Genomic DNA, 25,984 nt, shown 5'->3' with positions numbered 1-25,984 from the left:
GATTTCCAGCCTGTTTCGTGTAAAATAACGCATTTTTCTCAAGGCTACACGCACAATACTTTTGTGCTAGTAGCCTTGTGCTATTCTTTTGTGCTTATTTATTTTTATGTCATGGCTTTAGTGAGACAGGTGTGTCTCCCAACTTGTCATTTCTTTAAGAAAAAGATTACTGTAGTGACAGTTTGTGTTTTTCTCAAACTGATCTTTTCCAAGGCCCAACCAAGTTGTTTCTTATGCCTAAACCTAAACAGCAATTGAAAACTAAATTAAAAGTGAGTGAAGATTAAACCCTGGGATAAAAGAGACACCGAGCGCAAAATACACCCACACCTCACTCTCCTTCTGACAAACGTACAACTTATGTCACCACCAATTATCAATGGGGAGCAGCTGAAAGAACTCTTGGTGGTCAATACTGGATAAAGGCACAGATGCCAAAAGAAAGTGTTTCTGTAGTGGTTAAAACAGAGTGCAATCAGACAAAACAGAGGTATGTGACACCGCAGGATGAGAACATACTGAAATATTCCATGTTTCTGGGGAAAAACAAGGAAAAATTCAAGCTGTAGCTCAACTTCAGTTACTTCAGTTGCAGAGGATTTCTAGTCTGATGACATATAATTAACATGTTGGCTCATTCCCAAACTTTTCAATGAAAATCACCATGTTCTCATCTTCACTCTTCCTCTCCAGATGTGAATGTGATGTGCGTTTTCTCGGAGGATTGTCTGCTCCCCTGCAGCTTCCAGCCCGGCAGCAACGAGACCATTGAATGGTTCAGGCAAGACGTGGTGGTCTACAAGTATTTCAATCATCAGGAGTATTTCAATCATGATCATCTCAGTGGACGGGCCAACATTTTTCAACCTCTGCTATCTCGCGGCAATGCCACCCTGATGCTCAGGCGCAGCGTTCTCAAGGACAGAGGCATGTACAGGTGTCACGTAAACAGCTCAGCGGGTGAACACAACGCAAAAGTCATCTTGAAGATAGAAGGTAAGTTTCGATTCGATGTCACAATTAGACATTAATGAAGATTCCAGATGCAGTCTTGTGCAACAGAGTCACTCCTTATGTTTTTCTAGTTTGCTTTAAAGGAGTGAGACTTTTTTTAGAGTGGTCTCGAGCAATAGTCCCCCAGGCTGCACATCAGCTGCTTTGTCATTTGTTTTCAGTACCTTGTACCTGACCGTTTTCGGAGCAATGTTTTGGTTTTTCTTTGTGTTTTAAAGCAGTTTGACAGGAATTAAAGCACCTTGAGGCAACTGTTGCTATGATTTGGTCGTTTAAGGAGCCTGGAGAACTATTCCTGAAGACTACTTAAAGAAATTATAAGAAAGCTTGCCCAAGAGAGTTCCGGTGGTGTTTGCTAATACCAAATATTGACTTTTAAAGGCTTCTAAGAATTGTAAAATAAATGTTTTTATTATATACTGTCTTTCAAAGTCAAGGTCAAAGTCAGCTTTATTGTCAAAAACCATATGTACAGATCATAAACAGGAACTTGAAATTACTGTGCTCTCACAGCTCTCAGTGTTACACTTTCCATTTGTCTTTGCAGATATTACAATGAATCAATGCATTCTCGTTTTGCTAATAAAATAATAAAACAAGCAAAATAACCCATATTGATTATTGTAATTCTATCCTCTCTGGCTTACCACACAAACGCCTCCACAGATTCAGCAGGTCCAAAATGCAGCTGACCATGTCATAGAACATATTACTCAGATCCTTCAACAGCTTCACTGAAATATCACATGAATTTTAATATTCTGCTTCTCACTTTCAAGTCTGTCCACAAGTCCACACCTCCCTACCTCTCTGTTCTTCAGCACATCGCCAGTGCTTCCTGTACTCTGAGCTCCTTTTTCTCATTAGGACATCTGCTCGTCTTCACCCCACATTCGCGACCTATCACATTCTCCCTACATTTAAATCCAGTCTTTTTAGGTTTGCTTATTCTCTTTTGTTATATTTTATCATGTACTGATTTTTAATTCTATAATAAACAAACAAGTCTTCTCCCTGTTTTTATATTGTGGTCACAAAGTTGCAACGTTATCTATATAAGAATGATATCAGCTAAAGCAGTTTCTTAGGGAGCATTTACCATGTTGTGTTTTTATGTCCTCCCGTGTGTGTGTGTGTGTGTGTGTGTGTGTGTGTGTGTGTGTTTGTAGCCCCAATCCGAGGCCTGTTCCTGGAGCAGTCTAGGATGAGTGGCTATGAGGAGATGAAGTGCGCCGTTAACAATGTCTTCCCAGCTCCTCGAGTAACCTGGGAGACTGAACCCCCAACATTTGAAGCCCTCAGACCAGTCACACGCATAATACCTAACAAGATGGGTCTGTACAGTGTGGACAGCCGTCTGAAGAAGCTGAAAGGACTGCCGGACATCATCTACATTTGCAAAGTCACCAGCCTCTACAGTGGACAGACCTGGACTGCTTCGATAAGACAGAGAGGTGATACATTCTTTATAGTTGTAAGAGTTGAATGATGCCACTGTGTGTTAAAATAGATTCCACTACTCCACCTCTCTGTCATGATGGGTGCAGTTTCCATTGTGGATGGAGGAAAACATGCCACAATCAGTCCTTTCACTCAGTTTTTCAGTTCATGTAATTTTGTTTTGTGTTTTATTGATTTAAGTTAAAAAAATTCCAGATTTCCTACGGTTATTTATGACATGCACTCAGGCCTTTTGAGGACTCTGCATGTGGAGTTATGATAGCATCTAGTGGAAGGATTACATATTGCACTCGGTTGCTAAGCTGTAAACCTGCAGTCTCAGTAGATTTCCATTTATCATAGTACCTGACTCACTAGAAGGGAAAAATTGTAGCGGTTTTTTCTTCCCTATTTTCTGGCTATTTTGATGTGGTGTCTGGCCGAGTATGCTCAGGACAAATCACAAAATATATTTAAAGGTCCAAACAACAAATTGAATTCTTAAAAAAACAACCTTTGGATTAAAACATTTCTCTAACTGGATGCATCAAATACTACGGTGCCTTGTCCTCGTCTTTAAATCAGAATACAAAATTCACATTAACTGGAAGAAACTCATAAGAGTCATACATATTAGTAAGAAAATACACACAATACCAACTTCTAGTCCATTGCCCACTGACAACTGCATAATAGAAGTAAAAAAAATCTTTATTCATAGAACATTAAAACATTAAATGCACAATAAAATACAGTACAAATACATAAATGACAAGAAAAACCAACAGACTTCATTCCCTTCGGCCTGCAAGGTGATTCAGCCTTCAACTACACCAGTCAGTCTGAGGAAATAGCACAAGGACTTTACTCCTTGCCAATGCACACCTCATCTACTTGAAACATTTACAAATACATGTTAACCTCAGAGCTACATAAAAGCACATTTTATATTACTTTCCCTAAAAGGATTGTCCAAAAGTTCAGAAGTGACCCTCTTCCAAGGCCTCACTGAGAACAACAAAAGAACTTCCTGTTTTCTCTCCAGGTATTTGTAGTTTTTGTCCCCCTTCAGTTAATAAATACTACATACTGGGCCTACCCACCTGCTTCAAACCTTCTGTTTGTAAGTGGCAGCCAATCATAAAAAGGCTGGGTTAAAGGGGAGGAGCTAAAACAACATGGATGAACTGAGGGGTTTACTCCAAGACTCAGTATGAGATTTTTTTTTTAAACAAAGGAGAACATTTTAAAGTAGAATTACGTGCCCCAGTACTCCAATAGACTCCAATAGAGTAAAAAAGTGTACAAAGCAACAGCAAAATACTTTTTATATCTTTTTAAATGGAACGTGTACCTTTTTTAGCATTAATCCTATTTGTGTCTCTCCTGTAGAAATAAGAGAATCTCCAGGGACAGACCTGACAGTTCCCTGCGCCGTCCCCAGTTACATGAACAAACCCTCCCTCAAGTGGACTTTCTCTAATGGCGAGGACCTTTCCACCATCTTAACCTATGACAGCTGGTCAGAAAACATCATCTCCTCACCGCCCTGGAAGAGCCACGCGGAGCTGGACCCCTTCAAGATCTCATTTGGAGATAGCTCAATAAGACTGATGGACCCCAAGGAGTCCGAGCACACGGGCAGATACACGTGTGTGTTATCCATGCCGTACGGCACACACACTGAACGTAGTGACATCATCATTGGCAGTCCTGTCGGTAAGGTTACAGACACAGGAAATTATTTCAACAATTATTTCAACAATTTGCTGTAGTGAACAATAGTTCACTACAGCAAACATCTAGCACTGGGATATGTCGAAGGTTAAGCACTGTGCTTTTTAAATTAATTTTTTAAAGTAATTTTTGTCTTTTTTAATGATCTTGTCTGTGCATCCACACGCTACATTATTTGTCTTTAAATACAGATAAATGTAATATATAATTTTGTTTTCTTTCTCTACAAACAGCTGATTACTGTATTTTTAAAAAGAAGCCCCATTATGACCATTTCCAGCTCCATAGTTTCAAATCTTAGACTCTACAGCGGCTGAGTGTTTTGTATAACGATCAGTATTGTTGAAATTAAACTGTTTCTATTTTGTTTTTAATTTTTGTTCCATTGTGCAGATAAGAACTCTACAAAAGACCGTCCATCATATTGGTGGATTCTGGGCCTGGTGGTTGGACTACTGCTTCTGTCTCTGGGAGGAATTCTGGTCTACCGGAAGCTAAAAGGTAAAGATAGAAAAGCTGTGAAACAACAACTTTACTGCACCCAGAACTTGAAACATTTTACTGATAACTAATTCCCATACTGATGTTTTAAGTGGAAGTTAGTTTGAAGAAATTGTGGCCTTTACATAAGACTTAAAAGAAACACAAATAAATATACATAAATAGATTAAGACAAGCTGGACTGTTTGTTTTATTTAAAGTGGAAATTTACCGCGTCAGCTAATCAAACCACAACACACTTATTATATTGACCAATTTAAGACATCTGGGTAAGAAATCTGGGCCACAGCCGTTGGAGCCATATGAGTTTTTCCTTTTTTGGATTAAGAGGGTTGGTTTAAATGCACACACTGTATTGGTGCACGGTTGTGGGGCATGACTCATGGGTGTGTGTTAGATGATAAATGTGGTTGTACTCACCTGATGTTGAGTAGGGTGAGCATGAGGGAAAACTTTCCACTGACCGCATTTTGACTGCAACTTGATGTATAGTTTAATGCACTAATCAATATCATACTCAGATGTTGTAGTTTGTCATTGTAATTGGTGCAATATTTTGTGCGTTGCACGTCATCTGTATCCTCGTGTTTAGCCCGCCGCGGCCGTTGGTTGGAGGAGCTGCAACAGCCATTTTCTATTTGGGTAACTGTCAATTTAGCTTTTAGGAAAGCTCCTAACTGAGGGACTTATGTAAATTACAGCAATAATAGGAGATAGTTGAATTATTTAAATACAAAGAAAAGTGAGATTCATCGAACTGTTGCTCGTTAGTGTACATTGCTAGTACTGAGTTTAGCCCTGACCTGATTTCAGACCTGCCTTAATTCTTTGTGACACAGAGTCAGTAAAGTGCTGGAGACATTCCTCAGAGATTTTGGTCATTATTGCCATGATAGCTTTAGACAGTTGCAGCAAGTTTGTCAGCTGCGAGCTCTTTCATGGTGTTAATGCCAGATTCTGACCCTCCCATCTAAACGTTGCAGCTTAAATGGAGACTCCTCAAACTGGGCAATGTTTTTCCTTTGTTCTGTCATTCAGTGTTGGAGAGCCTGTGTGAACTGTAGCCTCAGTTTCTTCTTCTTTACTGACAGGAGTCGAGTGGTCTTTTGCTGCGATCGTCCATTTGCTTCAAGGTTGTGCGTTCACAGATGCTGTTCTGCATAGCTTGGTTATAATGAGTGCTTATTTGATTTGCTGTTTTGTACTGTTAACTCAAAGCAGCCTGATCTTTCTGCTCTGACCTCTGACCTCTGGCATCAGCAAAGCATTTTCACCAGAGAAATGTGCCTCACTGGATATTTTCTCTTAATGGAGCTGGATGTGTGGGAAAATCCCTGTAGATCAAATGTTTCTGAAATATTCAGACCAACCCATCTGTCACCAACAACTGGGTCACGTTCAAAGTCACTTAAATCACTTTCTTTTTCATTTTGATGCTCAGCTGGAAGGAGCAGCTGTTCAGGTGTAACTAAAAACTGACCAGTGGATTTTCAGCCTTTGGGATTAGCAGCAATTATTATGTATTTATGTCTACTGCAGTATTTTCACCCTTTTTATCTTTTTGTGAAGTAAAATTTGAATATTTTATTCCATCTTTTGAACTTTGTAAATTCACCACTGCAGATATCTGGTGTTAAGTAGTTTTGTGTGAGTGCTCTGTGTTCTTTGTGCATCATTTTTCTTTTAACCCAGTTTTTTTGTTTGTTTGTCTGTTTTGACTCTAGTTCAGATCTTTTCTTGATCTTCTTTGTGGTCAAGCTTAAGTTTAGCAGGCAAAGAGAAAGGAAGTGCTGTTTTGGAATATTTGACCATTTCCTGTCTAAGTAAAGTGACAAGTGCAGAAGCAGACATTGTCCTTGTGTACAGAAATGTTGTAAGTGGAAGCCATTGCTGATTTATGTATTCAGTGTTGCTGATATTCTCTCCCTCTCTTCTGTCGGCAGGAAGAAACACGGAGGCCAGCAAAGATCCAGAAGAGGCCACTGAGCTGCGTTCAGCCAAAGGTTGGTACAAAGGTGACTTTTGTTGCCTAAACAAATGTCAGAACAGAACTGGAACGTGTTTTTTTCTTCTTTTTTCAAAGGCCAAATCTGATCTCTCCTCATGTCTAAAAAATAACAGGCTCTTCTATCTTAAACTAACAGCCTGATAAATATACAGTATCTTGATAATTAGAGATGAACTTATTTGGGTAATAAACTGCTGTAGTTAGGTACACTGATTAAATTGTAGACCAAGGATCCATCCTCTTACCCTTCTCCTGTGTTTCTCCTGTTTCAGATGGAGACACAAAGTGAGAATCAGCGCTTCGGAGTGCCACAAAACAAACCTGAGACCAGACTTTGACGAAATACTAACACAACCAGCACTCACACTGTTACACACTGAAGAGGAGCTTCTTAGAGAGATTCACTTTATTTTTCTATTTTCCAAGAGTACAGGATATTTTTGTTTGGCAAGTCTTCGTGCTTCTTCTTGGATGAACGGATACTTTCTTCTTCAGAAGCCAAAGTTGCATCCAGATGGCGAGGAACTCGATGTGTTCTTACAGAAATGTTTATTTGTGGAGATGCCTAAAAATGTCTTCTTCTCAACTAAAAAAAAATCACAGTAAACTCTTTGAGTGATCGAGATGCCTACTTTCATCTTAAAAACAGGCTCTGAACTATATTGAAGATCACAATCCTTCACCAAATGAGGCCCTGCTCTGGAGGATACTCAGGAATTGTTCGTGTTAATTATTATTTAACCACAGAAACAAACCAAGTGCCTGCTGTGTGCAGCTATGAAACCTGGTGTCATCTCACACACCAGATATCTGGATGGTGTTTGCACATATATAGTTTCACATGCTTTTGCAGTGTAGTAATAGCAGCTAGCACGCCAAAGCTATTTTTAACTGACTGTCAGTAGTCCGTTCAAAATAGCTCCTGAACGTTTTGGCCACTTTCTGCTGTATAAAGTTTATAATGGAGAAAAAAAGATTAACGCCACATTTGTACCATTGTGTGATTTTTAGTGGAAGATTTTACACCCCAGCAGAGGTGAAGAGAAACCTGTCCTACACTAACCTGCTGCCTTAACATCACTGAACTTTAAAGGACTTTTTACAAGATGAGTTATAAAAATGAATGTAAACATAATTCACTGATGTGACTGAAACGACACGCTTGTGTTTTAACGTGGAGAGATTAATGTTAATCTGTCTGTGATCCTCATGGTTCCACACTAAGAGTCATGTTTCAGGAATTATACTAGATCTCTTTTTAAATGTGTCATAATAAATTAATGTGTTAAAAAAAAGACTAATTACTGAACTCATTAAGTCTGCTATGCTGTTTTACTTTAGGTTGGAGGAGTTCAGGGGAAAAGCTTCAAGGAAAACACTTTCCTGTTGAGTTTCTCCCTCCACTTTGAGTTTTGTTTAATAGAGTGTGTTTATTATGGGCTGATTTAAATAAGATAATGCAGTGTATTCTTTAGGGTGAGTCTTCTTGTGCATTTAATGTATGACTGTGTAGTGTCCCTCCTCATTTATGGCGTCTTGCTCCAATAAGCCAAGCTGGAGTTCAGGCTTCAAAATCACACTTCACAAACTGACAGGTGATGATTTCATCCATCTTATCTGCATCCAGTCTGATGATTTTGACATGAGGACGTTTTCACAGTTACAGTCATATTAACAGGAAAGTTGCTTTCAATATTTTACATCTCGTTACATACCAGGGAAATAATTATCTGATCCCCTGCTGAATTTGTCAGTTTGCTCACAAGTACATGAACAGTGTCTCATTTTTATAATAGCTTCATTTAATGAAAATAGAATTAATATAAACCAAATGAAGAGAAAAACATTATATAAATTAAATTGCATATCGTTAAATAAGTATTTGACCCCACGAGCAAAACATGACTTACTATTTTAAAGAGAAACCCCCGTTAGCAAGCACAGCAGGAAGTCACTTCTTGAAGGTATGCGCCCATCTTAGGATGAATTTTATCTCACTCATCTTTCCAGAAACTCTCTAAATCCTTTAGTTTTCATGGCTGGCATGGCAACTCAAAGCTTAAGTTTCATTAGGATTTCTCCTTCAAACAGGACAAGCTGATGCCAAATTTTTGATTTTGGGTTCATCTGACCTCAGGACCTTCCCCCAAATCTTCTATGAATCATTTAGATGTTCAATGGTAAACTTGAGCAGGGGAAATATTTCAGTCCAGTATGCGTTAAGGTCTTTTTGGATTTCTGAGCATTGACAACCTCCTTCATTGTAGGGCTGATCCACCACCTTTGTCATGATTGTCCTCACCCCATGAGGCAAGCTCTCGCGTGGAGCTGTGGAGACTGATGAGGATTTCATATTTCTTCCCTTTTTGAATAATTGCACCAACAGTTGTGACGTTCTCAACAAGCGACTTGCTGACAGTCTTGGATCCCATTCCAGCCTCATGAAGGTTTGGAATCAGATACAAGATTTCAGAGTGTGAAATTCAACTAATTTTGAAATTGTCACTAAAGATCCTTTGCAATTTATAGTTTTTTTAATAAGCGTGTGCTTAAATATGTCACTTTACAAGAATTTAACATATATTTAAATAATTTTTTTAATTATTTGGAGTACCGTCTGGAAACTCCGAGCATTTTGTTCAGTTTGGACAGGACGATGTACAATGTTTTTGTTTTTGTGGTACAAACTGAGACATCTGAATTAACACTGGTTTTATTTTAACTGGTTGATTTTCCTAATACAGTAAAAATCAGGTTTGAACTCCTTTTCTCTTCACTGTCGAAATATGTATAAATTATGTGTGTGTTTATATGTTATGCTGAGAAGAAATACATTTTTATCGGGCATGATTTGAACTGTGAGGATTCACATCTGAAAACACTTTGAACAAAGACACATTAAATGACTTTGATAGACAGGAAAAGAACAGAAAATCATCAAAAGGACTTAAATCTTGGTATGTCGATCCCCGGAGCTCGAAGAAGCTTTATGTATAAATTCATTTTTACAGGAAGGATTTTATTGGAGTAAGTGTTTAAAGCGCCAAAAATGAAAAGGAAGCTCACCTCTTCTGCTTTGTGCTGGATACAGTAAATAATATTTTTGCAACCAGAATATTAATCATTATCAATGCTGCTTATTTCAAACAGTAACAGACCATGTCAGCAAAAAGTCCCACAGGAGAACAAACAGAGGAGTTCACTACAATCTTTTTCCAGGATTTTTCAAATGTGAGCCTGAGTGAAGCTGTGTGTGTGTGTGTGTGTGTGTGTGTGTGTGTGTGTCTGTTTGCATTGTCTGCATTGTCAGGACAGATTTCCCACCTTGTTGCACCTACACACCTGCCATTAATCACACATCAGCTGTTGATGATATATTGAAACAGTTCATGCTACCTGGCTCTTGACCTTGTTGTTGCATTTACTTGTGTGCAAAACTGATTGTTTCCTGTCTTTCTGACCAGGTTTGCTCAGATTTCCCAACACGGAGTGCTGACTCTTGTGTAGAATCTGGAGTGGATTGGATTCTGTTTGCATAATAAAACAATTGCATAGCAATATAACCTGAAAGTCTGGAAAATAAAATGCTTTTAAGAGATTACTTTGGAAGAGTATCTCCTTATCCATCAATTTTCAGTCGTTTGTTCTTTTTAGTGTGTCGAGACTGATTTCTGTTTCACTTCTAATTGCAGGCAGTTTGCCTTTACAAAAAGAAAGCAAAAAAACTACATCATTACAAGCACAGACTGTAACAGGCTATCATTACCAGGTGGTATGGGTAGGCTGGAGCTCACTGACAATGCAATGAACCTACACACTCTCCTGCTAATGAAGTGTTAGTCACAAGCTGGCAAGAAGATCTGGGGATCAGTTTACCCTGCCCTACATGGCTCCTGTTGGTCCACCACCCAGAGCAGGGTTCACTATCTTGTGTACTGGCTGGAGCCCCTGGCAGTTTGGTGCCCAGCTTGCAAAACAGGCTGATGGTAAACAGAGTGCCACTTCTGTGGTGGGGAAGGAACCTGAACTGGTATGTAAGGTTGAGCAATACTAATCAGATTATTAGATTAGGTCTTGGCTCAACACACATTGGACTGGAGGGGAACAGAGTCCAGCTCCAGGAGAGAGGCACCTGATACTGGGGCTAAAAACAATCAGGTCACTGATCAGTTTTATCAACAATTGCCTGTGCCTGTATGTTCTGAGCATGTGGGTAAAGAGAGAGGCTGAACTTTAAATCGATCACCAACTGGTAGTTAACTGGATCGGGTGTCACAGGAAGATGCTGAACGGGCCTGGTGTGCCATGTTACATAGTGAGGATGCATGCATGGAGCTGTGGATGTCATGGTGGTATTCCCAGAACCAGATGGTATACACAGGTTAAGGAAGCTAAATAGGGCTCCACCAACTCCACCAGCAGGCCAAGTGGAGTTGAGGATGAGTTGCTACCACAAATGGAGGAGTTTAAATATCTCAAGGTATTGTTCCCAAGTGGTAGGAGAGTAGAGTGCAATATTGGCAGACTGCATCAGATTACCAGCAACATAGACAATGTACTGATCTGTTATGGAGAACAGAGCTGAGCACAGAACTGAAGCTGTTGAATTGCCAGTCAAACTACATAAGTTACATTATCCTACGGTCTTAAGATCTGGTATCTCAAAAGACTGAGATAATATATATTAGCAATGAAATGAGCGTCTTCTGAAAGGTGGCTCCCTTAGAGATAGGGTGAGGAGATTAGTGATTAAGGAGGGAAATGCAGTAGAGTTGCTACTCCTTCAGCGAGACTCAGTCGAGGTGATTCAGGTATCTATAGAATGCCTCCTGGACACCTCTTGGCTGATGTGGAGGCAGACTGAAGACACGCTGAAAGGATTATCTCTCTCAGTCAGCTTGATTAGAATTGATGTCTCCCTAAATGAGCTAGAAGAGAAGACATCCTGGACTACTCTGCTCCCTATACCAGACCTGGACAAGGAAAAGAAATTCAAATACCATCAAACCACAATAAATATACAGATCAAGTCAAGTCTTTTGTTGTACTAAGTGGTTTTGAGTTATGGCTGTTTTTTTTCCCACAAGGTTTACTCACAAGGCAGGATGTCAGAAAAAATGACAGACAACTTCAGCTTCTGAAGTCATTGCTGATTTATTTATTGTTTCAGACACACACCTCTCTCTCTCTCTCTCTTGTATGCAGTATGAAACAGTTCCTGAGCTGCATGCAGTCAAAGATCATTAAGAAAATCTCATATATACTTACAAAACCAGACACTAGGTGGAGCCAGAGAATAACTTCAAATACTAAGCTCTTTATTGTTGCCCACAAACTGCATAACTGGTTACAACTCGAAGGTGACAATGAAATGTTATTTATACTAACAGGGAGTGTGATATATTTCAAACAACTGCAATATTAGGCGAAGTTGAATAATCAACCACCAAACAAGGTTACAGCAAGTTCAACAGCAGTATAATCTAATTGTCACATGATGACACATTGTTGCTTAATTGGCATTTTCAGTTTTAAGTGTTAAGAAATCCAATAGCTGCTTACATGGCTTAAGTACTTACAGATTTAAACACTGCCCAGCTTCTCATCCAGTTCTCCTTATGAAAGAAAATATGCTTATTTACAACACGTTCTCACTCCCTAAGCGTAACATTTTACGCTAGGTGACAAATCGTCAACATATTACGTTTTCGGGCACCCAACGCGTTCCTACGTGACGACATCGGAAAACTGCGGACACATGAGAACCGTTTGGACTCAATCTACACATCTTCGCTTTTTCCCTTCAAATCGCTTGGGAAAACACTATTTCACGTCATTAAAGTGCTGGTTAAGGTTAGGAATAAGGTTATGGTTAGGTTTAGTGATAAGGTTATGGTTAGGTTTAGGGATAAGGTTAGGTTTAGGCGTAGGGATACGGTTATGGTTAAGGTTAGGGATAAGGTTATGGTTAGGCATAAGGTTATGGTTAAGGTTAGGCATAAGGTTATGGTTAGGCTTAGGGATAAGGTTAGGTTTAGGGCTGCAATACAGGGCTGGAACTCGCCGCGTACCATAACAACGTGGAAGGTCACCTTTCGCGTTCCTCAGGAACGCTGCGGGACGTGACAAAACGTCGGGATGTTACGCCTCGGGAGTGAGAGCGGCCTGTTATTTAGGTAACTCATGTGTGACCAGGTGAACCAATTAAATTGCAGACCAAACCCAGAATGCATTTCTCTAGTTTCACATGGAGCTGCAGGTGACAGTAACCTGAATGAGAACAGCCGTCTGACTGGCAGCACCAATGGACAATCAGACCCTCAGACCAGCTACAAGCTAACCGGAGACCAGTCACTAATGAAATACTAACACAACAAACACACACACTGCTACACACTGAAGAGAACTTCTAAGAAAGAGTGGATAATAATAGTCTGCATGCTTCATCTATTATAAACAGCTATGTTGTAGCATCTTCCTGGGGAGCTGGTACATTTAGTTCTTGCAGTTATGCATCTGCAGTAACTCAACGTGTTCTTACAGAAACATTTGTTTGTGAAGATGCCCAAAAATGCCTTCTTCTCAATCCTAAGAACAAATAAATAAACAAACAAAATCCACAGGAAATTGTATATTGAGGAATTCAGAAACCTATTTTTTCTCTAGAAAAAGTCAGACTGAATTATATTGAAACATCTTAGTCCTCTTCCAAAATAATGCCTAGCCCTGGGGGACAGTCAGGAATTATTGGGTCAAAGTTTGCAGGGCTGAACACTCCTCACAAAAACAAGTGACTGCTGTATGCACCTCTAAAGCCTGGTCTCATCTTACGCATGTATTAATAGTAGCTTGCGACCTAGCCACGTTCCCTTTGGTAGACAAGCTATCAGCAAGTAAAAAATAGCTCCTGGTCTCTTCACAGCTCTGGACACTTTCTCCTGGATATGAAAGTTAATGAGAAAGAAAATTAATTAAAGAGATACTGTATTAACTATTGTTTTTTGTAGTAGAACATTTTATACTCCAACAGAGGGAAGAAATGTAACTGGGGCAATAGAGCAAATACGTTAAAACAGGTTCCTTCATCCTCACAAGAGCTCTGTCAACTAAAATCAAACTAAGCAGTTTCATCTCAACTTAAGCCTGAAACAGTCCAACAAATTACTTAACCTTCACAATCAAGCCAACTAAAAATAACTGAATTTGCAAATGCTGAAGTGACCAGGCCATTACTCTCAGAGCAAGCGAGTGATGAATACAGGGCTGGACCTAGGATTTTGGTGGCCCTAAATGAGATTTTACATATAGCCCCCAAAAAACATCCAGCACAAACATGAAATCACTCACACTATTCATAAATAAATGAAGATGAACACATGTAGAAGCCGGTGGTACCTCAGTAAAGTTCTCAGTTAAGTTTGAGGAGGGAGTAGATGAGTCTGAAGTTTCAGATGACGTTTCCTCAGCAGTTGTGCCAGCTAAAGTAGATGTGCCTTTTACATCAGAAGAAAAAGTTCTGTACCAGTACTTTAGTATGATACAGTCAAAGATCACTCCTAAATTTCTTGCAAATGATTTTTTATAGTTTTCTAAGGGACCAAGGTCATAATGGTCACAAGGACCAAAGACAATGACCTCAGTTTCCTGTTCATTCAAATTGAGAAAGTTTAAAGCCATCCATGCCTTAACATCTTTAAAACCAGACTGTACTACTTTAGACCAAAAATAAGCAATTTAGAGATTGGTCTGTAATTTGAGAAAACTGTTGAGACCATAGTCTGCTTTTTAAGAATAGGTTTCACCACAGCATGTTTGGAGTCAGATGGAACGGACCCAGACTGAAGACTGGGTCTGTTCCATCTGTGAGCTTTATTGAGGAGAATGGAAAAAACAACAGAATGTTTCTCCACTAAATTATGATTTTATTAAGAGTTACCAGCACAATAAAACAGGGAATGCTTTCTGAATTGGCTACCTTGTCAGTGCCAGACTAATGTATGAGTGTGTAATGGCCCTTGTCAGTTGCGACATCTCATGTTAAATATGTCACAAACACTAATCTACCTTTCTGTATAAAGTTAAACTTTAAAAGGGTAAGAGTATCACAGATAGTGACACAATAGCAAAGAGTTAACCTTTGAGTCTTTGCTACCAAAGACTTTAGACATTTTATCATGAATGTTCAGTTTGAGTCAGAGATATCAGGAATGACACACCTGGTATCGCATTCTGTCTGTGGTTCCTTAAAGCTGCAGTGCTTTAATCAATCATTACACATTTATCAGATATACCAGTGGCAGACCTAGCAAATTTTACATGGGAGCAAAGGAGGGCCAGAGGTGTCGGTGTGCTGTCTGTACTGCAAATCATTTCACCTTCACAACACTCTTCACTTATTATTCCTTCAAGATATCCCCTACTCCATTTCTCTTCCTATCGCCACCATGGTAGAGCTGTTTGAATCTGCTGCCAATGCTGGTCATGCTTCCTTCTACCTGGTCACCCTCCCACAAAATAAATATCTTTCTTCTTTCCATCATGTCAGTATAATATCAGTCCCTGTTATTATTTTAGCATGCAAGTGTTCACCTTTGGAACTAAGACATTCAAAAGGTTGTTGTTTCTCCTCTTCTATGGAACCAGCTTCCAGTTTGGATTGGGGAGACAGACACTATCTCTACTTTTAAGATTAGGCTTAAAATTTTTCCTAACGCATATAGTTAGGGCTGGATCAGGTGATCCTGAATCCTCCCTTAGTCATGCTACAATAGGTGCAGGCTGCCGGGGATTCCCATGATGCATTGATTATTCCTTCTTTAGTCACCCTTCTTACTCACGATGTGTTAATACACCTCTCTGCACTGAATCATACTTGTTATTAATCTCTGCCTCTCTTCCAAAGCATGCCTTTTGTCCTGTCTTCCTCCCCCACCCCAACCGGTCACAGCAGATGGCCCCGCCCCTCCCTGAGCCTGGTTCTGCCGGAGATTTCTTCCTGTTAAAAGGGAGTTTTTCCTTCCCACTGTCGCCAAGGGGGTCATATGATTGTTGGGTTTTTCTCTGTATCTATTTTTGTACGATCTACTGTACCTCACCCTATCATGTGGCAACGTTCAGTTGCCTTTTTTCAAGCTCTCAGGTGAAAATCATGTTTCTCATAAGTTTGGGTTGGAAAATTGTTTTTTTACTCAAGTCCTGACTTTGGTATCATTCTCTTTTCTAGCATGCAGCTGAAAGGCAAACTGTATCTTTTTCACTTGAACTGAACCTTAAACCAGTTAATGTTTTACAACAAAGCTTTGTGACTTTTAATCCTGCAGACTATATTATGCAACTTGACCTTTATACTCCCGTACAATGTAATACATCCACACAAACACTCACATCAGAGCTGAGATCCTAAACCTCTAAAACCCTTTCTGAACCTCTAACAATATCAGAACTCATCTGAGATCATAGAGGATAACAAATCCACAATGTATTTGTGAGAGGATCAAAATACAGAGGATGAAAAAAATCCCTCAAATTACAAATTAATTAAAAAAATTGCAAGTTCAGATTCACAATTGTGTTTATAACCAGGTTTTTCAACAAACTGGTATATTTTATCTGAATGTCAGGAGTTAGACTGCACTAGAAGCACAGCCGATCTAGTCAGTGTCACGGTTCTGGGTCAGTTTCTACCCAGTATTTTGAGTTTATTATGTTTTGGTTTAATTTTGCATCAGGGATTGTTTTCTTGTTCTCTTGTTGTGTTAATGATGATGATTATGATGTTTATTATTAGAGTTTCATGTTTCTGTTTATTTGTGTTTAGGATTTGTTCTTCGGTTGTGTCTGCTTAGTATAGGTCTAGTTCCATGTGTCATTTTCTGTCTGTCTCTCAGTGTTGAGTCTGCGTTTTCGTGTGATGGTTTCTTGTTCCTGTTTTATTGTGAAGGTCTGCATCTCATGTGAGTGTGTTCAGTTTTACCTCTTGTCTCGTCTCATTAATGACTCCCAGCTGTGTCCCCCACCTGTGTGTAATCTCCCTGTGTTTCTCTGAGTGTATTTAAGTCGTGTCTTCTGTGTTTGTAGTTGCTGGTCCGTCTGTGTGTCTCCCTGCTGTCTGTCGTCATTCTCCGCTGCTCATCCTCCTTCATGTTCAGGTCCTGGTTTGTGTTCAGTAGTTTAGTTGTTCTCAGTTTAGATAGTTTTCAGTTCCGTTTGCTGTTTCTCCATTTGCATTTTGTGTTCAATAAACCACCTCACCTTCACGAGTGCCTGCGACTGGATCCTCCTTTAATATTTCCCCACAGCTCATCTCACTTGCTGTGACAGTCATGTCTATAAATACTTGCACCTGTTCTTGTTTCCATACTTCACTGTCTTTGCCCTTTTTCAGACAGCAGCAAGTTAGGTTTACAGCACAACAAGAATCGAATATTGTGAACTTTTGTCTAAAGTTCACTTTAAACTTTGTCTAAAGTTTCACTGATAAGATGAAGTATTGCCTCATAGTACTGCATACCTCTAAATAGCCCAGCCTCTGAAGTGAGTAACACATGACAGCTGTTTTTCTTTCAGTTGTTCTTCAGGTTGGAGAGGTGAACACAACCTTAAGATAATGATTGTGGTCAAGTTTCGAGTGGTTGTGGTGGTCTTTTTTCTAAACTTCCTCTGGGCTTTTGCCAATTGTGGTAAGTGACACTATATTTATATTTTGTCTGACCTTGTTCTACTCGAAACACCGATGACCACTAACCCCAATAACATGTACTGTCTCTTATATATACCAAAGCTTTCAGTTTTTAGTGTAATGCCTCATTGCAGTGGATGTGACCTCATTATAATCTGTGGTACTTTAAGCTTTAAAGATAAGAATTTTTGTAAATGTGGTTCTGTGTTAATGATTAAAGGAAATCAAGTAAAATGAAATTCACTTTAAGATCAGAGAAATAAATTCCACTTACACTATGAGATAAGATAACTTGACACAAATAATACTTTCCACAGTAAAATGGGTCAGGTATACTTTAATACGTAACAACTAGTTTGCTTGGAAAATAATGTTTAGTAACAATTTAAAAAATCCAAAACGGTGACAGTTAACCATTAGTTAAATTGGTCTCAGTGAACTTTGGTCAAGTTCAAATCACACACAGTGTTTATTGAGCAATTAGAAAACTCTAAGTTATTATTTTGTAAGGTTTAAAAACAGTTTCATATAAATGACTTGGGTTTTCGTTTTGTATGTAGGCATCTCCTCCGAAAGTAACCAAACCTGCACGGAGACATTCTTAACATTTTCTTAACATTGTTTAATGCTTTCAGTTTCCCAAACTACACACACACACACACACACACACACACACACACACACACACACACACACACACACACAGATATAATTAATGTTCAGATGTTGTTTGGGGATGGCTGCTAACTGGTGCGACTTGCTTAGACAGATTAAAACTTATTATCTAAAAAAATGGTGGCTTTTTATGACTAATCATAACCAAGCAGTGAGTTGAAAAGGAAAAGCATGGTGTCAAAATGTAATAAGTGGTCTGAAATGAAAGTTGAACTCTAGCCTCCAGATTGATCGGTGGACTATTTGAGTTTAAGTCTAAACAGTGTTTGTAGTTTTCCTTATCCCATTTCATTCTTTTTAATCTCTTAAAGCATAACACACACACACAGAGGTTTGCACAACATTTTTTTTCTCAGTGTTTCATACTAATATTGACCCACTCACTGAGTAACTTGGTTGACACATGGTTGTGACTTGTTTTGAAGTTAGATAAATTTATAATTTATCATAACATTTATTTATCTATGTATTCCTAAAAATTACCCTTTCATTTCCAGGCTCATACATAGGTCAAAGCATCTATTTCATTTTAGCGATTAAAAAAAAACATCCCTTAGTGTCCCTGTAATGATCTATGCCAGAGCACTAGAGTGGAGTCTGTCCATTACTCAAACCTCCGATTCAGGATGCTTCACGATATTGAAGGGTGCACAGAGTTTGCCCAACCAGTCTAAATGTGGTTTGTAGATGTGGTGAGGCATTTGACCATTGGATCCAGGGTTTTGAGTTGGATGTTTCTAATTATGTATGTTCGATGATCTTTGTATTTTGGTTCTGTATTGTTATTCAGCCTCTGGTTACAGTGTTAAGTTTACATTCCTGGTGCTTATTATGATATCTGTGCCTTTTGTTTCCTGCTTGCTTTAGGTGTGGTAAGCTTCTTTTGTATTCATGCTTCGTCCAGTCTGTGTCAAGCTTGTCTCTCTTAGTCATGGTTTCAGTGTTAGTTATTTTCTGTTTTATTTTGGTGATTCCTTGCTTTTGTATTCAGTTCTACTCTCTTTATCAGCAGTTGATTTCAGTTGTTCGTACATAAACTACTTATTCCCTCACTGTCCTCTGCCCATATGTTGTCTCAGTCTCTGTCTGTTCTTTGTCGTGTTCTCCCGCATGGATGTGTCTTTCCATGTGTTTTTTATAAGGAGACCTGAAGTTTCAGATTATTTGATCCAAACCTGCTTTAACTTGTACTTTAAGTTCAGCAACAAAGCTCCTTTAAGTTTACCCCTCAGCCTTGATAGAAATGGTTTTATCGGAAACATTGAGCAATGGCCTTCAGCTTGTATTTGGCAGCTCTCAGCTGAGTGAAAAGTAGCTGGCATGAGAATCAGCAACTCTGAGGAAATGGCTCCCAGCTGAGTGCCCAGTCTGGATCAGTAAAGGCTCGCTGCCCAAAGGGAAAGAGATTAATTATCTTGAGTTTAAATGAGCGGGAAGAATGAAATGGGATATTTAAAATCTGGTGTGATGTCTGTAGTGATGCAGATAACATATCAATCTTTTGTGGTAAAGAGAAAGCTTGTTGGTTGGTTTTACTAAATACTCCATAAAAATTCTATAAATTTTATACACCCCACAAACAGTTAAATATGTCACAAGAGGCCTAAACAATAATAAATCACTCACTGCTTTTGCTTAAATGACGCCTTATTGATTTCTCTGTACCTGATGTTTTACAGATGTAGCTGTCTCCTGTGATTTGAAGGAAAACTGCATCTTACCATGTCAGTTTGAGCCTGGTCCTGAAGAGGTCATCCACTGGATGAAAGAAAACATTCCTGTCCACTCATTTTACTACAACAGAGATCAGCTTGGAAACCAGGACCAGCGCTTCAAAGGCAGGACGTCAATCTTTAAGGACCAGATCTCCAGTGGAAATGCTTCACTACTGCTGAAAAATGTGAATTTTCAGGATGAGGGCAGATACAGGTGCTACACCAGCACCACCAGAGGAAACAAAGAGTTGTTCATCCCCCTGACTGTGGACGGTATGAAAAACACACAGAAACTAAAGGAAATAAAGCTAACATGACTTTACTACAAATAATCATGTTTATATTTAGAGAAATTAAAGAACTTATTAAGTCAGCAATGATTTATTCATGCAGTTATTACAGAAACCTAACTTAATTTAAACTTTTAGTGATGTCTTAAATGCAATTCTGCATACAAGCATGTATTACATATTTGCAGGTATTCATAGCTTTCCTGTTTGTATTGACCAGTCATTTTTGGACAGTCTATGGTTGCACACAGGTAAACGCAAAAGAAGGATAGTGTGAGTCGGAATACACAGGATAACAATCAACTGTTATTAAGTTTTTTTTGTATCTGTTGTCATACAGTAATTTAAATCTGTGACCCAAATATCTGCTGGCTACATGGAAAATCCCCCAAAATGTTCATGGCTGGTTCTTTTGTTAGGCAGACATTTTAGGCATTTCACAGAAGCTACACGGCTAACGCCACCTGCTACTCAAACTGGAAGTGCTTCATTCTTCACATGCTTTTAAGCTGCTTTCCCGTCCAAGCTGCTGTTAATCTTTTACTAGAAAAGAAAATCTGTGAACCTCAGCGAACATGATTTTTACAAAAACTAATAGACCTAAAAAAAAACCACACAAAACAAAAACTGCAGCTAACTTGAAAAATACTTTCAGGGCATGTTGCTTGTTTTCTTTACTGGATTTAGTTTTTGGAATATTGTGTTGCTCTGTCTGCTAGTGGACAGAAACATTTAGCTGATAAGATTACATTTCCAGACCATAGTTGATACAGCATTCCTACACTGCTGCAAATATAGATACAGACACCTCAGACAGTTTTAGTGTATGAGAAACCGAAGCAAAAGACACAGCAAACACCAGCAAATATCTGAGATCTTAAAAGTTTTAGCCCACTCTAATGTTATAATTATGTTTGTTCCCCATCTTCAACTTTGGCTAAAACAAATCACAACAAAGAGAAAAACATGTTGCATTTCTACTTAAATGAAAAAACAAAGTCAAGTTGGGTCAAGGGTCAAGTTGAACTACAAACACCACCAAGTGTGGTTCAATTTCTTACTCTTAAAACCCCCAAATTACTATCCAAAATATACAGAATGCTTTCTAAAACAGATGAATCAATATCACTTCCTATTGCAAAATGGGAAGCGGATTTATCAGTTAACTTTGACCAAAACTTCTGGTCTCAGATTTGCTTAAAAACTTTTCATCTAATTAGAAATCCCAGTCTTCAATTAATTCAATACAAAATACTACATAGAGTGCACTATACAGGTCATCGGATGTTCAAGATGGGCTTTACATCTACCAACAACTGCTCACACTGCCAAACCAATTCACCGGACAATTATATCCACGCACTTTGGTTCTGTCCACCAGTTCAGAAGTTTTGGCGCGAGATATGTGAAGACTTATCAAAGTGTCTGAAATGCAACATTCCAACTTCCCCTTTAGTATGTTTGTTGGGCAGCTTAGATAATGTCACTCCGGAAAAGAATATAGCCCATATGGTTTTCACTGCCCTATGCATAGCCAAGAAAACAGTCCTCATGAACTGGAAAAATAAAAATAATCTTAATTCTAACCAATATAGAAATTATCTATTAGATCACATTAGTCTTGATACAGCCTCTGCCACCACATCAGATCAATTGCTCTGGGCTCCTTTGATCAGCTCCATCACCTAGTGGGGGTGGGGGGTCTTAGTTTGGTCCCACCTTCACTGTTGTGATTGGTGTGGGGGTAGGGACAGGCTTAGGGCATCGGGGGTTCCCGGGAGCATCTTCCTTGGGGGCTCAACCCGGGGTAGCGGTCATGGCCAATTAGGGGCTCTGTTGGCTCTTAGGTGACGGTTTCCTCGTGGCTGCGTGCAGCAGGGCTAGGGGAGGGTCTGTGCTGACGGACGTGGGTTACTGACCTGTTAGCCTCATCTGGGACTCTCCTCAGCTCTTTCTGGGATAGTGGCGCGGCTGCCCCTCTGTTGGTCTTCCTTGGTCTCTTGTGTTCTGGGGGCCTCTGGATGTCTGGAGTTTTGATCTCCTCCATACCTGCTTCATGCCCTGGAGGTCGGGGCAGTGGCCCCCCACACCCTCTAGCAGATCATTACATGAAGGAACCTTTTAAAAACAAGCGCGTTCATGCTCACAGGTGTACACACGGGTGATCACACACAAACTACACCCTTTTTGGCTCCTACCTCAAAGCACACTGTGCGCTGTCGATCTCACGTGCTGCACAATAATGTTTAATATTTAGTATTTACTGTCATATTCCCATATATCATTGTGATCTTGTTTATTACTCTTGTCTTATTCTGCTTGCTTTTTTTTTTCTTTCTCAACAGGTGATCCAGGTGATCGATATGTATTTTTTTGTCTGCTTATTCTGTTGGTTTTTGTTTTTTGCCCTTTTTCCCCGTCCCTCTTCTCAGGTTTTTTTTTTCTTTCACTCTTTCTTTCTCCCCTTTCTTTCCACCAGTCAAGTCTGTCCCGTATTCAGCAAGTGAAAATAAAATAAAGAATAAAAGGTGAATCAGATGGACCATTACGGCAAGGCTGGGATGGTCCATTTGGTAAAGTAAATCCGTTGGGCATCTGTCTTCGCCTTTAGACAATAATTCTGATGGCAAAAGAGCCAAACGGGACAGGTTAAAAAATAAAAAATAAAAAAAAAAAAAAAAATAAAAAAATGAAAAAACAAAGGCTGAGCTGAAACTTTCAGTTTAAAGAGACAGAGACACCTATCCGCCCTTTTTTAATTACTTTATAGTATGGAAACTATAATCATGCCTAAACAAAAGTCATAAAAACAATTTTATCATTTACCTGTAAGACCGAAAGGCTAAAGTGCAAATACTTGAACACCACACCTTGTTTGAGATTTAAATGTACAGTGTGTATCTAATAAAGATCCAGTTATTTGATTCTTGGACTGTACTAGTGTCCTTCACATGATGTTAAATAAACCATACTTATTCATGCTGGGCTTTGTTGTAGTCCCTCAGTTTACCCACCTGTAAGCATTTGGCTTACAGGGAATACCTGTCCATGTACCAACCCAATTTAACTGTAACTTTGGCCAACTTAAATATTCACCAATGTGACAGTGTAATAGATCCACTCTGAACTCATTTGGTCAACAGAGTGTGTCCTCATGCTCGTTGTATTCACTGAGGTTCTGTTTTTTAAAATATTATTATGTTTTGGGTTTTTTTTGGTTTGTTTTTGGTTTTTTTTACATTTTGCTGTTGTTAGATAGTGACAGTGAGGATGAGGATGGATAGGAAAGCAGGAAGAGAGAAGGGAAAACATGCAGCAAAGGGCTGCAGTCGGCCCAACCCGGGCCACTGCTCTCTGGCCATACAGCATGTGGTCACCTGCACACCCAATGAGCTAAAACTTTTATCTTTTTTTTTTCCAGTTCCAGTCCAAAAAGTTTACATTGAGCAGTCAGGAGAAAGCATCATCTGCAGGTCAGAGGGGATCTACCCTGAACCTACGCTCACCTGGTCCACATATCCTGAATCTTCTTCCTCCATTGAGTCAAAACCCAGTGTCCAGCAGAACGGACAACTTTACAGCATCAGCAGTTCTCTGACACGCTCAGAAATTGATGCTGGTTTAAATTATATCTGCACTGTCAGCACAAAAAAAAGCAGAAGAACAGCAACTTTATTTAAACTGAGTGAGTAACTAAGGAAGAGTCGCAGTAACTATACAAACTTGTTTGTGTATTTGGTCTTATTTTTTTGGACTCATTTATTATAATCACAGTTAATGATCAGATATTTTTAGAAACTGGAATCAATTTTTTTTTATGTCACATGTACTTTTCTTTGATATCATTTCAGCTACTGTCACTGGTTCTGAGTCTGAAAGAACAATCCAGTGCTCTGACTCAAAAAGCCCTGTAACTCGTTTCATCTGGAGATTCGACCACAGTCAGATCATCGTGACTGAGAGTGAAGCTGGGGGATCTTACACAGTTTCAGAGGAGTGGAGGCCGTATGTGAAGAGTGTTTCAGAGACAGGAAGCCTCACACTACAAAACTTATCTTCAGATAAGAAAGGAATATACACGTGTGAACTCATTAATGTTGATGAGACACTTATAAGAAACACCTTTCTTCAGATTACAGAAGGTATGATCAAGTCAGAGAATAAGGAAAGCCTCTTTGAGTGGAAATTGTTTCATATTTGTGTTTTCACTTGTCTGAAAACTGCCAAATCCTGGCAATTGCTCTTCATGCTTTCCTTGTGGTTAAATAAAATTATTCACTAAAGAAAGTTGAATGAGAAATAATAACAGATGAAAAACTCTGGACATTTTGAAAAGTCAGCCCAAGTCAAGAAATGTTTTTGAACTGAAAAATGTTCTGTTTCAGAGAGTTCACATACTCAAACCACTGTAATAGGTGTGGTGGCTGGAGTTGCAGTAGTTGCAGTAACTGCTGTTGTGGTGCTGCTTGTCTATAGAAAAGGTAAAATGACATTCTTACTTGAACTTTAATTTCCTTTTTATACGGTTTATTGACGATAATCCCTTTTGAACTCATAAGGCATTGTTCTGGTCAATAGCAAATGATGTTATGTTGGATTTATTTATCTTTCTGTGCAGAATGCTGTTCTTAGGGAGTTGAGTTTCATGTTAATGATTGTGCACTAAATTACATTTCATTTTTCTTACAGTAAGGCATCAAAGAGGAGTTGTCTGATGAGATGAAGACGTTGAAGACTGCTCCTATGGAGTGATTAAATCTCTAATGAAGACCTTTAGTAGAAGCTGAAGGGCTGTCCAAACAAAGTCAAAACAAAAATTTGTTGGTCAGCTCAAGTAATTTATTCATTTTTTTTTTAAACAAAACTTATTCTGACTGAAGGTATTCGGTTACATTTTTACAGATTTTAGCACATGTTTCCAAATCAGCACTGGTTAATGAAGGGGAAAGACACATTGCACTTCGAACAAAAAGAGACTTGAACTTAAGACTGGAAGTGGGTGGACTGATCCAGATATCAATATTGGTATTGGATCGATACTACAGCAATAGAATCTATACTTTCTCTCTCCTCTAAAGAAAGTTCATGTTTTAGACATACTCTAAAAACAGCAAACTAAATGAACAAAAAAAAAAAAAGAACCGCTGTCAGATGACTACATCTAATACATGAATTTTCAGGCACATAAAAAACACAAACCTTTATATATCTTTATTCTGCATATTTGTATGAAGGAGCACAAAAAAGACATTCATATAAACTTGTGTCTGTTCAGGGAATGTTTTTTTTTTATTTTCTGTCCTGTGTATACACTGGCGTGAATGTTAACAATAAACAATAAGTAATTATCTCGGAGTCAAAAAACTAAATTATTATTAAAGTATTTTCTGGAAACCATTGGTGTTTAATTTGTTTCTGTTAGTGTAATTAAGAGTTTATTCTTAACCCTTGGATGCACAACCTACCAATACCTACACTCTTCCACAAGTGGGGTCAAAAATGACCCCAAATAGAAACAATGCATTTTGCTATAAACTCGGTTGTTATTCTTCAAAATCTTTAAAAAGAGGAGTTGTAATATTTTCATATTTGAGGTATTCCTCATAAAACACGTTTGTGACATGAGGCCCTTTGCATTTTTATTTATTTTTTCATTAATTTTAAGAAATTGCAGTTTTTGTATCACTTGTATCACTTTTGTATGCTTGCTCGGCATATACTGCAGAAGCTGGGCCTTCCCTCTGAAAGGCACAAGTTGTTCACCCACTGTAACACAATCACTGAGGATGAATTTCTGCCTGCAGTTGACCAGGAACAGGCCCCACATGTAGCGGAAAGCTGCCATGTGGTTTGTTTTTAGTTGGTAGGCTCTGGTCCTCTTGTCATCAAAGCGCAAGAAACGGCGAATATCTTTAAATCTTTGAAT

At 38.9% G+C, this 25,984-nt stretch overlaps 1 protein-coding gene across 1 annotated transcript; it reads left to right on the top strand.

Annotated features, from left to right (window-relative positions):
• Positions 1-17,213: 17,213 nt before the first annotated feature.
• LOC106097098 (V-set domain-containing T-cell activation inhibitor 1) lies at positions 17,214-25,455 on the top strand. The gene is made up of 6 exons (XM_025910498.1): positions 17,214-17,379; positions 19,733-20,041; positions 23,480-23,743; positions 23,910-24,200; positions 24,444-24,539; positions 24,748-25,455. Exons 1-6 carry the CDS (start codon positions 17,307-17,309, stop codon positions 24,771-24,773), a joined length of 1,059 nt encoding a protein of 352 aa, XP_025766283.1. The 5' UTR covers positions 17,214-17,306; the 3' UTR covers positions 24,774-25,455.
• The last annotated feature ends 529 nt before the right edge of the window (positions 25,456-25,984 follow it).

The sequence above is a fragment of the Oreochromis niloticus genome, linkage group LG9 (assembly GCF_001858045.2).
Source record: "Oreochromis niloticus isolate F11D_XX linkage group LG9, O_niloticus_UMD_NMBU, whole genome shotgun sequence".
Taxonomy (NCBI): Eukaryota; Metazoa; Chordata; class Actinopteri; order Cichliformes; family Cichlidae; genus Oreochromis; species Oreochromis niloticus.
Note: the sequence above shows the minus strand (reverse complement) of the source record. Positions and strands in the feature narration are given on the sequence as shown.